Consider the following 15,693-nt stretch of genomic DNA (forward strand, 5'->3'; position numbering starts at 1 on the left):
TATTCTTTTAGGAGAAACTGTTTCCCTGAGAGGGGTGTCAGCCCCTGTGCCAGGCTGCCCAGGGAGCTGGGGCAGTGCCCAGCCCTGGAGGGATCCCAAAGGCGTGGGGCTGAGGTGCTGAGGGCTGTGGGTCAGTGGAGGGCTGGGCAGGGTGAGGGCAGGGCTGGGACTGCAGCAGCTTCCAGGGCTTTGCCAACACAATTGATTCTATCATTCTGTGATTCTTTCCTGCTTCCCAGTGCACTCTGAGCTCAGAGCACACTGCAGGACTGGCTTTGGGAAGCCTCTGTGGAGGGTATTTCCCGGGAAGTGGCCACATGAGGGCTCACTTTCACTTCCAGCCTGCTGCCAAAGCCTGGCTGCTGCTCCCGAGCTGGCAGCAGTTACACGTCCTGCCTCTGGGAGAGGTTCAGAGTCAGCCTGTAAATGCAGCCCAGACTCTGCTCACCACCCCTCTGTGAGCTGGAGACAGCGGTACAGCTGGACAGGAGCCCAGGCAGACAATTTGTGACTGTCTGGCAAAGGGGATTTTCTCTCCCTTGTGAGCAGAAGCTGAGGATCCCTGTGAAGGGAGTTAACCCCAGAACTGGTAATCCCTGGCTGCTCACACTGCCAGTGGGACACACTGCTACCTCCACCCAGGAAGGTGAGAACCAAGACTGTTTCGCATCAAACACGAGACTGAGATGTCATGTGGAGTCCACACTGAAGCACCTGTGCCTGGATGCATGCAACAGTCCAGCCCACTGCTGCATGCTGCCAGCAGGGATGTCAGTTAGTCCCTTTCAACTCCTTGGGCTCATTCTGTTTCCACATCCCTCCAAAACAGGAGGCACAACTCTGACAAGGGTAAGGACAGAGGTGCTTATGCTTGGATTCATCCCACACAGCCACGTGATTGAAGTACTTCCAAGTTGTGAGCTTAATTGCCCTCAGCTTCATACAGAGTAAGTGGAGAGGTGTAGGATGTCCTGGAGCAATTCAGATCCCAGACATGCTAAACTGCCTTCTGGAGCTGCCCATCCCTCACTGGCGGGTTCCTGCACTAGCACAGGCAGCTTCTTGAGGCTCAGCTTCAGCTTGTCTGACCTGAGGCATTTCTCTTTGCCAGGTGCTTTCACACAATCCCAGCATGGCGGGGGCTGGGAGGGTCCTGCAGAGCTGCCCCAGCCCCAGCCCCTGCTCCAGCAGCTTCCCCTGGCTCAGGGGCACAGGAACGTGTCCAGCTGGGGTTGGAAACCTCCTGAGAAGGAGCCTCCACACCCTCCCTGGGCAGCCTGGGCCAGGGCTCCCTCCCCTCAGCACCAAACCAGCTTCTCCTCCTGTGCCAGGGGAACTGTTTGTGTCCCAGCTGATGTCCATTACCCCTTGTCCTGGCCCTGGGCACCACAGAACAAAGTGTCCCCCCCATCCTGCTGACACCCACCCTTTAGGGACTGAGCAGCACTGCTGAGGTGCCCCTGAGCTCAGGCTTCTCTTCTCCAGGCTGAACAGCCCCAGGGCTGCAGCCTTTCCTCCTCACACACATGTTCCATCCCCTCAGCACCTTGGTGTCCCTGCACTGGCCGCTCTGCAGCAGTTCCCTGTCTCTCTGGAGCTGGGGAGCCCAGAACTGGCCCCAGGACTCCAGCTGAGGCCTCAGCAGAGCAGAGCAGAGGGGCAGCAGAACCACCCTTGAGAAGATACCCTCTTTCAGATGCCACAGTTACTAACACACACACACACCCCCGCCCTTTGCAGACAGTCCCACCCCTCCATTTCCCACCTTTCCCCCGCCATGTGCTGACCTCTGTTGGGTCTCCAGATCTTCTCCATGCCGTGCCTCATGAGGACGATGCGGGACAGCTCTGTGAAGGACTCGATGACGTTGAAGTTGCACAGGGGGCTCACCTCAAAGAACGTCATGCAGTTCTTCTCGGCGTAGGCCCGGGCCTGCTCCGTGGGCACCTGCCTCTTGAAGGCCAGGTGGAGCCTGTTTCCCACCAGGATCCGAGGCACCCCTGGGGCGTGCTTGAGGGAGAAGGTAAAAGAGGGAAGAAGGGGAGAAATCAGGGCTTGCCCTCAGGGTGGGCAGCCTACAGGTAGGAGAGAAACAGCAACTGCTGTGTGAGCAAGAAGGGCTGCCAGCACCACTGCTGTGTGATGAGGAAGGTTGGTTAAAGCCATCCACAGTCCATTTTAGGGTGAACCTTCCCTTTTTTCCTGGCCACTCCCAAAGCCTTTCCTGCTTACTCCAGATTTCCACAGAGGTGCAGGGCAGACACTCATCCCCTCGCTTTGCTTCCACTGTGTCCTCTCCATGGCAGAGCCATTCTTGCCTCCACCTCAGAGGTGGCACCTCCCCATGTTTTTGCTGGAGAGCACTGTATCTGTTCTTCCATTCAACTTACCTCATCTATTTCCTTTATCCACCTGTCTATGCCATCGAAGGACCAGCGATTCGTGATGTCATACACCAAGAGAATTCCCTGGGGGAAGAAAATGGGGAGCAGTCAGCAAGTTTCACAGATGTCAAAAGGGAAGGGAAATGCACCTCCTGTGCAGAAACCAGACAGCTAAGGGACAGAACACTGCTCCAGCTGCACTGTTTGTGTGCTTGTTCAGGCATAAATTGAGACAACGGGTCTGTACTAACTCAGTCCCAGACTATTAGGGAAGGTTTGGCTTCTGTTTGGGCTTGAACGTCCCCCAAATGATCACCAGCCTCTACAAAGGAGGAGGAAGGGCCTTGGTGGCTGTGTGTGTGTGAGGGTACAAAACACACCTTCCTCGTGTCACCCATCTGATACAAACCCATGGAGGCAGGACAGCTCTGTTCAGGGGCAGGATGGTGGCAGAACATGACAAAAGTCACACGGCACGTTTTCCCTCTCCAGAATCCGTCTCATTCCATCATCTTTTTGCATGGAAATAACCTGAGTGATGCCAACAGGCACACAGTGTCTCTGCAGGACTGAGATGCCACCATCCCTGCTGGGCTTTGACACAGAACAGACACAGTACAGTGATGCTGGTAAAACCCAGAGGGGCAGATCACAGGCCTTGCTGTAGGCCCCCTGGCCCTTGCTTTTGGAAAGACAGAGGTAACTACATCACCCTCAGGTCTGTCACATCAAACTTCCTTGATCAGCACTCACATCCACAACCCACTTCCCTGTCAGCACAGTGCTGCTGGCAACCAGGCCAGGCACAGCTCAAAGCAGGGGGGTTGGTGCCTGCAGCTGTGAGACACAGAGCAGCACCTCAGAGAGTCTCACCACCCTTATCCTGAGCCTGGCTAGCAGGACTCAGGACTATAACCAGACTACTCTGGCCACCACTCAGGCCCACAGCAACTCCCCCCACAAGTGAGCTTTTGTTAAATCAAGGTGTTTCTGAGGGCAGAGAGGAGGGAAACAGGCTATGCATGGCCCTGCAGGCACACGAGTCACCACGTCAGGAGCTGCCTCTCAGTACCAGCTGGGCACACGGAGCACTTAGAGAACTGCCTCCAGCAGCAGCCTTTCTGCAGCTCTCCCCTTATTCTTCTGACTTCTTGTCACTCTCTTCTCTGCAATCAAGGACATTTCAAGTGACAAGGGGCACTTGAAGATTACTTTGCAGAGTGGCAGTTGAAGATGCCCTGAAATGGGATCTATGGAGGAACAGATGATGTTGCACTGCAGAGGAGGCAGAGATGGATGGAAAGGATCCAGCAGCAGTGAGGATAAGCTAAGGGCAAAACAAACCAGCCCTAGCCAGACTCCAGGGTAACACAGCTCTGAGCAGCAAGCTCAGCAGAACCAGTCTTCTCTGAATTGGAAGCATCCTCCAGGAAAAGCCATCCCTTTGGCAAGTCCCTAAGAGGTCTTAAGCCTAGGAGAGGCTGAGATACAGCATAGTGAAGGAGTGAGCTGACAAACTGCCTGGCATCTGCCCTGGCACAAGCCAGAGACCATCAAGCACCCTTCACATACCAGCAGAGTTGCTCCTTTACTCATTGAGTAAAGAGATCTGGAGCACAGGGAAACAAGAAACACCAGGGCACCTAAGCCACAAGGCACTTGAACCCTTATAATGAAAGCTGTGTCTTGAGATGGCATTTGAAGTGTTCCCCTGCTCGGAAATGCAGCATTTCTCTCTCTGTGTGGTGGGTGACTTGTGGTGGGTTGCTTCTTATGTTTGATAGCCCAACATGAAGCATCCCTGATTGAGGGGACCCTGCTTTAGCAGGGGGTTGGGCTGCAGGAGCTCTAGAGGTCCCTTTCAACCCCCACCACTCTTATGAAGAATGAGCCTTTCAAAGCTTGGGGTTGATGTTGTCCCCCAGGGACCTGACAATGAGTTTTTGGGATCCATCCTTAGTTTCATTCAAGGGAAGCCTGGAGCTCAGGCCTAGACTTTTTTCCAGTGTCATTTCTAGACCAGTCAACTCCAGGTTGGAGGTTGCTTTTGATTTGGAGGAGACAATCAGTTTCTCCAAGGTTTAGGTAAGGAAAAGAAACCCCATAAGACTAAAGCAATTATTTGTCCTTAGTTAAAATATTCCATTAAACCAAAGGTACTGCTTTGCAAGAAGCCAACCAAGAAACACCTACTACCTGGATACATCACATTTGGGGGAAAAAAAAGAGAGTCTGAGCTTTCTTTTAACTTTTCTTCATCTGTGTTGTGACTTCTGGCTTCCAAGGGCACACGTGTGAGTGAAGGAGAGTCAGGAAACGACCAAGTGAAAAGTCTGGACTTCTGCTATTTCTGGAGAAAAGGTCTCCAGCCAAGAGAAACAGAGCTAACACCTGGCTTGTGAAAGACTGCTGCTGCTAGAAATATGCTCTAGGAGGGGAGTTTTTAAGCTTGCTGGCAGCTGCAGCCTGGATCTTCTTTAAATAGGAAGAAGGATACAACATCAGCAAAAAATGCAGGTCCAGGTTCTCAGGAGCAGGGTGGAAGGTCAAGACCATGGCTTATAAATGCATGGGACAGTATACTGTCTGCCAGCTTAGCCTCCAAGTCGTAACACAGCTCCATTCCTGTACACTTGGGAGTCAAGATTGTCACAGAGAGCTTCCCAAAGGCCCCAAGGCCAAGTTGTTTAAAGCCTCGTCCTCACCAGCATGAGTATTAAGACCAGCTTTACTGTAACTCAGCAGAAGGTGGAGGGCACAGCCTTAAAAACCTCTGGCCAGCTCATAGTGCTGCCAGATAACTTCATACTTCTTCCAAGTAGTGCTGGCATGCTCCAGATCCCACATTTCTAGAGCACACATCCCAAATGCACTTCATCATCACCCTTTTCATTCTCCCTTGGAGAGAACAGCCCAGAGACGTGCAGGCAGGCAGGGAGCTGGCTCCATCTCTGCAGACAGTTCCAAGTAAGATCTGTCCTTTCTTTCTTTCTTGGTTTCTCTTTGTTTTTCCAAGTCTCCTTTGGGACAATGTGCACAGGATTTTACTCAACTAATGAACAGCTTCTCATCTGTACAACTCCTAAGTTGTTCTCTAAGTGCCTGGATGGCTGTCAGCAGTGTAACATCTCTGTAGCTCTCAGGTTTTAGTTTCCCAAAGCCAAGTGAAAAGCTTCCCATCCTCTGATCAAGGGTACTGGACTCCTCACCAATCCTCACACAGTCTTTCTTTTTCTCCTCAACCTGCCTCTGTGTGAAGTGGAAGATGCCTGGACTCATCCCCAGACTTGTCTCAGGTCTTTTCACAGCTGATTTTCCAAGTCCATTTCCACTCTGTTTTTGTTCCACCCTACTGGGATTGGCACAACTTAAAGAGTATCAGTGACAGGTATTTCCACAGGAGTATGTGGTGTAGTGAAGAACACAGAGAGACCATCTCTTACTGTATCCAGCAGCACACATGGACACTGAGACAAATCCCATTCCTGTTTTCAGCAGGGATTTACACAAGGATCTGTCCATACAATCAAGAGTTAGGGGGAGGGGAAAGAAGCATCACCTCTGTCTGCTTGCTGCAGGTTTACTCCAGGCCTAAAAGCAATGAGCTTTTAAAGGTGAGAGAGAAGCAGCATGTTGAGCCATCAGTGCAAAGCAGACTTCTCCAAAAGGCTTCTCAGATGCTTTAGGAGCTGGATCTTCAGCCACTGACACAAGCACAAGAGAATGCTGCTGGGAGGAAGCAAGTGCTTGCAATGACTGCCAAAGACCTGAGCCCAGTGCAGAACAGGGTGGCCAGGAAAGGGTCACTTGCTGCTATTCCTCACCAATGAAAAAACCTGTTGCTAAGAAGTCTGGAAGAACCCCCCCAGACTGGATTTCTCTGGCCCACAGGATGAAGTAAATCATAAACAAAAGCTTCAGCACTGACAGCAACCAGAACACTTTGTCTCTCCTGCTCTTTCAGAGCTACACTTGGTCGTGGCTTTCCAGCTGGCACCTCAGACCTTGGCTCATGGGTAACTGCATCCTCCTGCCAAACCCTTTCTCAACACCAGAACACATTGCAGGGGTTTATTTATCCCTGAACTTCAGACAGGCAGGCAGGCTGGACTCCCCCAGCAGCTGGACAGCCCTATCTAAATAACCTGAGGCAGGTGATTTGCAGCAAGCAAGCAAGCCAAAAAGGCAGAGCAGAGCCTACACCTCAGAGTCTGCTGAGCTGCCACAAAAGCCACCACCTTTCTGCATACTAAGCAGCCTTGAACAGGATAAGCAGCAGCTGCTCAAATCACCTGCCTAAGCAGAACTCAACAGTATTCATTACTCTGTTAGGGCTGCAGCACTGCTGGAAGATGGGAGCATTTTCCTGCCATTCCTCTAGATGGTCTGGAACTATTAATGAAGGACTTTCTGTATCACACTGTCTGGAAAGAGCTGGCAAGCCACAGAAACAGTTTAAAGTCACTGGCACAGGAGGGTGTGGGGAATGATACTGGCACTGCTTCTTCCTTGCTAGATCAGAAAGCACCAGCACAAGCCTCTTTCTCCCCTCTGTGCTGACTCTTGGAATGGCTTGCATTCGCTCACAGCAGCCAGAAGAGCCACAGCTGCAGGCAGGGGTTGAGATGAGCCTGCCAGCTGTGCTGTCAGCATGATTGAGACCTTATAACCAAGCAGAAAAAGCCAAAGAGCAGCAGTCCAAGAGCAAAAGGAAAGAGCATCACTGAATACCTTTCACCATACGCTGCACTGCAACAATTAATATTAAAGTCCTTCTGCAACACAGCAAGCTCCAGACTCCCTGAGGTTGTTCTGCAGGCTGCAACACTGCTGGGTGTCCATCTCTACCCTCCCCTGGCCCTGCAGTCACTGTTATGTGGCCTGCACACTCTCCCTCCCCCACCACTGCCTGCAGGTCAGTGCTCTGCTATCCCAGCACAACCTGTCCCCAAACATCTACCTTGAGCCAAAGAGCTCACTGTACCTCTAATGAAATGAGATCAGTCAGGGGAAGGGGAAAGGAAAGCTCCCAAGAAGGTTTGCTCTCTATTTGGAGACTGTTTTTCTACTTTGTAACCCCTCCAGGGTTTAGTTCAGCAAATGAAATTCCTGTCATGACACCTGAGAAACAGAAGGTGTGTGTGGGAAAGCCAGCTGTGTGTCCCTTCCTTGAAGCCACTTTTCATATCAAGTACTCTCAAGTACTGGCTACTCAGAATCACCCTCTTCTCATTCACCCCTGAGCAGGCTGCCTGGTGCTGAGGCCAGCCTCCTGCTCTCACAGCTAACCTGTCCAAGTCCTCTCTGGAAAGAGAGTCTCAAGCCCTCTACTCAGCAAAAAACCTTCTGCTCATTTGCAGTGTGAAGGTGCTTGTGGCCAGTTTATACAAAGCTGTTCTTGTACAAATATCATCCTGCACTTTAAACAGAGCTTTTCCCACCCTGGCCTCTCTCTTCCCTACTGTAGTTATCCTTCCTGAGTTTTTGGCCTGTTAGGTTAAAAAGCAATAAAGCTGTTTCTCTTGTCTCCAACTGCCTTGGCATGGGGCTTCCTACAGCAAAAGCCTTGAAGTCTGATGACACCAAGACAGCAGAGAGGAAAGCAGACAGCTGAAACACAGTCAGTACAGCACCAAGCATTCAATACATGCTGAATTAGAAAAGAGAACTCAGGAACATTGAACCTCTTTTCCCTCCAGCCCACACTGGGTTCAGTTGTCTTTGTGCTAATGCTATGCCAGAAGAAGTTAGTTTCTGCATACTAAAAAGAACTGGAGGTGCTGAAGTCCACTCTTGCAGTCACACAGGCATTTGTTACTCAAACTGTCTTCTTGCTTTGGTTAACCATTAGGAGTTTAAATTAAAGATACTTTCTCTTCCATTTAAGGGTGTGGTGAGTCATTTGAGAGACACAATATCTGTATTCCTGCTAATACAGGACTATTGCCACAGTTCCACACTAGAGCCAATCCCTTGATGCTGAAACCAACCTCAATTTCACTCCAAGCCATCTGGAGAAGACTGTACAAGGAGTCTAGGCATTGGTCTTCAAGAGCCTCTTGAAGACTAACTCTTTTCACTGAGCTCAACTCACAAATGCTTTCAGAGGGATACTTCACTTGGGAACTACCCCTCCTCCTACTGGGCTGCTTTGGGTATTTTTAAGGGTAAGGGTTGACTGTTTTGGTAGATCAGGATTAAGGCATCACAACAGTGCTTTGGAAAAGGCAGCTGTTGCACAAGGAGAATGCAGGCTTTGAGGAAAAGGTGCAAGCTCCACCTTGCTGCACAAGTAAGCTCCACAGCCCAGCATCCAGCAAGAAAGCATTCTCATTAAAAATGTGTCTACCTGGCTGGTGAGGGTTATTGCAAACGTCTCACACAGCCTCCTCGGCAGGAGCGAGCAGACAAGATGAGTGAGGTGAGCCCTGCAGATGTCCAGCTGAGAGCTCCTAAAGCAAGTCTGCTAAATACAGAAGGGCAAGATGTTCCCTCCACAGCAAAGGTGGCAAAGAACTTCATTTTGAGGAAGACAGAAGCAATGCATTTGAAGCTTAAGGTCAGTCAGATAAATGACATCTTATGGCACCAAAAGTCAAGTGTGGTGTCCAGTGAGAACAGGCTGCAGGAACCCAAAGGATGCACCCTGCAAGTGCCACTGCAGTTCCCAGGCAGAAACCTGTCTCTCCATCCAGTTCAAGTACTCCCATCACTGATTTCACCTTCCCTGTCTGCCTCAGTTCACTGTATGGCAGCAGCAGCTACGAGTTCTGCACGTGGGTCCAGTCCTGTGGAGACACAGCACCAAGGAGCTCCAAGTCTATATTAAGTGAGGAAAGTCATCTCTAGGGCAGTTAGGAAAAGCAGGTCATGCTGCAGACAGGGGTAAAAGTTCCCAGATGATATTTCTGGCTGCACTAGTCAGGAAGTCTGCCACATTTTACTCTCAGTTTGATCTGGGCATCTGACATAAGTCTCAGAAAAAGACTGACCAGAGCTACGTGGCCATCAGAAAACCACACTGACTCTGTTCATTTCTGACTGGTGAGGGAAGTGACACAGTCTCCAGCCCACAGGTTGTATTAGGATTGGAGCTCTAGACTTTTGTGAAATGTAGTAAAGGCAGAGAGAAACTTCAACTCACACAAGGGACTGAGCATGTGAATGGGAGATCCCACCCTCTCCCACTGCAGAAGGCAGGCTCCAACACTGCTCGCCTTGCACTTCTGCAAGCACCAGGAAATTGGCCTCTGCTTCAAAGGAGCCGCCTCCAAGCCTCCACACCACCAGAGATGTGCATAAACAAGAAGGAGACACTGGGGGAAATCTCAACAGCCCATCCCAGGTGAAGTGCTCCTGTGGTAACAGCAGGAGTGAACTTGCAGGAAGTCTCAGAGAGCAGGATGGATTTTGCCAGTGAGCAGAGCAAAGGTCCTACAGCAACCAGGGAGCAAAAAGCCAAGAGCAACAGTGGCAAGAGCTTCAATAAAAGTGCCAAAGTTTCCCAATGGCTGGGAGGCTGCCAGGATACTGGCACAGTCAGGAGGCTGATATATAGCTTCCATTTCTTACTGTCTAAGAAACAAGGAGTTTTCTCCAAAGCTGGAAAAAGGAAAGATAACAGTAGTTCATTTGGCTTCAGGAGACTTTATCCTGGAGAGATTCTATCATGTTACTTTTGGACTTGCTGATCTTAAGAAGTCTTTTCCAATCATAATAGTGCTCTGATTCTAAAAGGATGACAGTCTAACAGTGAGAAAGCTCTGGTAAGTAACAGCAGCTTTTCAGAGGGCCACAGGATTTTGCTGCCATTCAGACTGTAGCTGCTAATCTGGAGCAGGGCCCAAAAGAGGAGCTCAAAATGTAACACTCCATCATCTCATGTTTTAAGGAACATACTTGATGATCCAATTGAGCTGCTCTACTTTCAAGCCTGCATCAAACAGGAGCCACCCTATTTTTTGCAACTGACTTGAAGGCAACACAGTCTGGAAGAACTCCACTGGGAAAGCCAGTGGCAGATTTTAAACAGATCTGACAAACCTCAGAAAGTACAAGCTCCCATACTAAAGCTAAGGCAGACCTAGAGCTAGAATTGCCTTGTCCTCTCTAAGCCCATCTTCCCAGCCCTTCTCTAGAAACTAATACTGAATATAGTCTGTAACAGATCTTTTCTCTAAGAGTCTGAGAAGGTTTCACCCTCCCTTCTCCCATTGTTTCAATGAACAGAACACCAGACAGCAAGAGGATGTGCAGAGCCTCTTGGCATTTACATACATCCCATCCCTTCCATGCTGGATGTGTTCTTCAGAGTCCTTGACTGTGGCTTGAAAGACTTGTACAGCCTAAAGGATAACCCAGTGTGCCCCATCAAAGCACTGAGAGCAGCACTTACCTGGGCTCCTCTAGAGTAGGATCTGAAAATGGTGCAAAATCTTCCTTGCCCTGATGTGTCCCTGCAACAAAGAACAGTCACAGCTGTGAAATTTGGAGAACTGAATCCTGTAATTGCACAAAGAAAGAAAGAAAATGTCAGTGTTGACCTTGTGAGATCTTTAGAAGATGCACAGCACCCAAACTGCTCTGCACAGTGTTTTGGGGGAAGAATCAGTGGGTGCACCAGCACCTTTGATTAGTCAGATACACTCCAGAGGTCCTCACTGCCATCAGGCTTCAGGTACAAACTAAAACATGTAGCTTTAGCACTACCTTATGATCTAGGAGGATGTAAAGCCCTTTTTCCCTTTGGCAAAGGATTTTATCTCTAGTTCCCTACAGGCCATGGGAGTTCAAAGACAGAGTGAGACTGCAGAGCTCTCCTGGTCATGGAGAACAGCTGATCTATCATAAAAAGAACATAACCACTCAAGATAGGAGACACTGTCTTGCACTGTCTGGTTTCACTTATGTTTCCAAACACATTTTAACCAAAAATTAAAGGAAGTATCTTTCCCTAGACCTGTGACAAACCTGGCTGATCATATCCTAGAGAGAGTTCAGGATCAGGAGGAAGGAACAGTGTCTCTAGTCCACTGAGACAGTAACTCAGTCACTACCATGTGTCTTGACTGCCAGCTCTTGATGTGGTATGAATAAGTTTGACTACATCACCAGCATCTCTCAGTGCCTCTGGGAACATCTGGGACAGTAAGCCAGAGCCCAGCACACCAATTTAACCAGTGTATACCCAAATGCATCAAGGTAATCAGTCATGTTATGATGTCTGTCACATCTATTCACTAGGCCAGGGTAAGAGACACATTAATGACCACCAAGAAGCCTGATGAATCCCTCAGGCAACTGTAGGAAAAACTGCACCAGCTGTATGAAAAAGGCACTGACCTCAAGTTCAGGACAGAGTTAAAGTTTAGGACAGAGTCTAGTTCAGAGCTAAAGCTTTCAAGGATCGTATCATTGGTCCTGGACATCCATCTGTGCTTACACCTCCTCCCTCAGCTATCAAATATTGGGTTGCATGAGGTAAAAGATTACACTGAGGCATCACAAAGCAAAGCTCTCAGCTCTTCAGGTCCTGTGCTGGTTCTGCAGCTCAAAGAATTACAGCATCAAAACAAGAGAGTTTCAAGACAGGAGCAGTCACTACACACTTAGGGCTGAGATGTTCAAGTTGACATCTTACAAGAGAGAGAAGAGAATGTGTGGCATATATAAACATACAAGCTGGAAGAGATAAATCAGCTGCTCCTGTTCTTTTCTAAGAGAAATGAGGATGTTCAGCTTCAGAGAGCAGGGGTATAATTAAATCACAGCACTGTAAGTTGCTAGAGACAGATACTGAGGCTGAGAACATGGTGCTCCTGCCTATTTAATAACTCACCAATATTCCTGTTGTTTGATGCAAAGGGACTATTTAACTTTGTGGTTTAAGACCTCTGTCACTCCCTACTAGATCTGGGTGAAGCCCAGAATAGGGGCAGGCTCCTCATCCTTCTTCTTTCATCTGCAGGATTGCTGTGTCAGCTTTTTGACAGGTTAAACCTCAGACAAAGCTCAGCCAGAGGGACTCCAGCTCTCCCTCAGGTGCTGACAGATAAGGCAGGGGTCACCCCACCCACAAAGCCTTCTCCAATTTCCATCCCAATGTCTGGTCACTCCAGTAAGTCCTGCTTTCCAGGGAGTTACCATATTCTGACACTGACTCTGAAGTCTGTTTCACTGCTCTGGTTTTAATCACCTTACTCAAGTCATTGAGAAATATCCAGCTTCTGCAGGGACTAAGGGCAGCCTGGGCCAGGGCTCCCTCACCTCAACACTAGACAAGTTTCTCCTTGTGCTTGTGGAACTGTTTGTGTCCCAGCTGATGTCCATCACCCCTTGTCCTGGCACTGGAGACAACAGAAAAACCTGCTGCTCCATCTTCCTGACACCCACCCTTTAGGTACTTGTGTTGCTGAGGCGCCCCTGAGCTCAGCCTTCTCTTTTCCAGGCTGAACAGCCCCAGGTCCCACAGTCTTTCCTCATAAGAATGATGTTCCAGTCCCCTGGGAGAGGGATTAAGAGGTCTGGTTTGCTAAAGTCACTCACTGGTAAGAAGAGTGAGCAAACCTCCCTGCAGCTCTGCACAGCATCCCACAGCCCCTGCTCACCAGTCCTGTGCTCACAGCCAAAGCAGCTCAGAAACACTCACCAGAGCTCCAGCTTGACCCTTCTGCCATCCAACAAGATAGTAGTGGTCTTGTAGTCAATTCCTGCAAGGAAACCAATAGAAAGCTAAGAAACACTGTGCAGGTCTTCAGAGACAGTCAAGAAATGGGCTCTGCCCACCCAGATCCATCATTTCACCTTTACAGAAAGTGATGTTTTCTCCCCCTGCTCTATTTGGTGTTTGTGGAGGGCTACAGAGACTTGATACAAACAGACCTCTGCTTCAAGGCAAAGGCTGCTCTTGGGGAGCTCTGTCCCCCTTCCCTAAAAATAGTTACCTTCTAGATAGCTTCTCCACTGTTGGGCAGAGCCTCTTAGGACTCGAGCTGCAGGACATTCAGTGGTCTGTGGCATTATCCAAAGTGTCAATGTGAAGTTACAGGCTTCTGGAGGACTGAGCCAGAAGTCAAACAGTTTGAAAGCATCTCTTCTAAACCAGCCTGCAGCCCCAGCAGCTCCCACCTCAGAACAGTCACAGGATGTTTTGGGAGGTGGGTGACACTGAAAGCCTGTCCTGAGAATGTTCCTTGTTGTGAGCAACTCTCAGCATGTGTTACACAGTTCACAAGCTTCAAGAGCATTGAAGCTGCTTGAACAAAGCACCGTGCAGCAGCACTGCACACCCACCAAAGCAGAAAGCATCTTTAATAAAGCAGAGTCGCTTCACTCTGATAAGACCAACTTTTATTTTCTCCCTCTTGCCAACAGATATCAGACTTTGAATCTCTATTCAAACCCCACCAGTGTGTTAGGACCTGCATTTCCTCTTACAAGGATGCTGCCCTGATAACCAAACAGACAAGTTTGTCAATAAAGCAAATGGATTTCTCTGAGTCATCTCCAGGAGCTTCCTGTTAGTGCAAAACAAATTCGATTTCAGCCTTCACAGGGTGCTATAAAAAGCAATAAAGATAATTATCTTAAATTCCAACTATTTCCAGAGCTTTATCATAGAAAAGAGACAGTTTACATTTGATCTTCCTCCAGAGACAAGTGAATGATCTGTATTTATTTGCAGGCAGATATAAATCTCCCTCATCCCCAGGGACGTTGAGCAGTAGTGGGAGGGAGCATCCATACATCTTCCTCCCAGTTCCTGCACCAGGATCATCCTCCTGCACAGCCCATTAGGGAAGGGGTTAATTAAGCCCTCTGCTAATTAAGCCCACTGCCCTGTTTCACTTGCAAATTGCTCACAAAGAACTGCCCCATTCCTCACGAGTTCCCTGGAAGTCTTCAGTGTCTTAGGTGCCAGCAGCCCAAGCACACAGATGGAGCAGTTGCATGAAAGCACCAAGGAGGGGGAACAAAGACAGTTTTCAGGGCACAGAGGCCACATGCATCCAAGAAATGCCAGTGTGGAGATGGAACAAGTCACTCAGCTATCAGCTTTTGACTGGCAAGATAAGAACACTCCTAATGGAAACACCAAACACAGGAACCCAGAAATGCCTTCAACAGGCTCCACAGTCCCAAATCGCCCAACCTCCACCTCCAGCATGGTCAACGTGGGTTCCCTGCCACAAATACACAAGACTCAGGTATTTAAAGTGTTGCTGTGTTGACTATTCCCTCCATGGCCACCTGAAACAAGAGGTTCCAAAGCAACACAAGGACAAAGTTGTTCCCTGTTGAGGTGAGGGAGCACTGGCAGGGGCTGCCCAGATGGGCTGTGGAGGCTCCTTCTCTGGAGACATCCCAACCCAGCTGGATGAGTCCCTGTGTGCCCTGCTCTAGGTGCTGCTGCTCTGGCAGGGGGTTGCACTGGCTGAGCTTTGCAGCTCCCTTCCAACCCTTGAGATTCTGTGATACTACACCATGAGCAACACTGGGCTTTGGGTAGAATATGGCTGTGACCAAAGTGGGCAACCAGCAGAAAACAGCCCTGGAAAACTTCCTGAGCTCCTGCTCAGGCAAAATAAACAAAGTAGAAGTCCTTCACACCCTTCACATCCTTCAAGTGCTGTTTATGTACAAAGGAAAGCACTAAATCCATCTTTTCATGTTTCCAGACAACTCCCAGTCCACTGATTTTGCTGCCTGCCCTCAGAGCAGATCATGGCTTTGTGGAGAACTTCTCTCTTTGGCATCAGGAATGTTAGAGATGAAGAGTAAAGGCCTTCCTGAGGATTACATCCCCATGGCACTGCCACGGAATCAGCCTGAGGAACTCATGTACACTCCAGTTAAAAGCAAAGCTGTTCTGATGTTTTATTCCTGACTGGAGACAGCATTTAAGCAGCAGCAGCTGGTAACATGGGCTGGAGGAAAGTGATGCACCTCTCAACTTGCATATACCCAAATTCAGACTAGGAATTAATTTACAAAAGGTCTTGAAGCAAACTGCCATCCAGCTGCCCTCTTCCATAAACAGTGCATCAGTGCAGCTCAAAGGGACTCCCTCTAAAGCTTGGACACAATGGGTTGGTTTTGAGCTGGTCAGTGCTCTGAGCAGGAGGCAGCTCTCCTGGAGCTCTGCAGGATGCCTGTGGCTCACTGCTGCTAGAAAACCTGAACCACACGTGCCATTAACAGCATGGGACTTGTCACAGCAGCTAACAGAGGTACTGGCTACCTCACAGCTGCTACTGTGCTGCCTTCATCCCAGTTTCACAAGCTGCAGCCCAACACTCAGGATCATTTT

General features: G+C 49.3%; 1 protein-coding gene across 2 annotated transcripts in view; it reads right to left on the reverse strand.

Annotated features, from left to right (window-relative positions):
* The window catches only part of RAB40C (RAB40C, member RAS oncogene family), a 37,961-nt gene that overhangs the window by 4,090 nt on the left and 18,178 nt on the right, over window positions 1-15,693 (reverse strand). For both annotated transcript variants that reach the window (XM_061993619.1, XM_061993620.1), the window contains exons 3-6: window positions 13,033-13,093; window positions 10,780-10,840; window positions 2,391-2,468; window positions 1,788-2,010 (exon numbers count right to left, since the gene is read on the reverse strand). In XM_061993619.1, the coding sequence (XP_061849603.1) occupies window positions 1,788-2,010; window positions 2,391-2,468; window positions 10,780-10,840; window positions 13,033-13,093 (423 nt within the window). The remainder of the gene's footprint in view (window positions 1-1,787; window positions 2,011-2,390; window positions 2,469-10,779; window positions 10,841-13,032; window positions 13,094-15,693) is intronic.

Source organism: Colius striatus, chromosome 3 (genome assembly GCF_028858725.1).
Source record: "Colius striatus isolate bColStr4 chromosome 3, bColStr4.1.hap1, whole genome shotgun sequence".
NCBI classification, from domain to species: domain Eukaryota; kingdom Metazoa; phylum Chordata; class Aves; order Coliiformes; family Coliidae; genus Colius; species Colius striatus.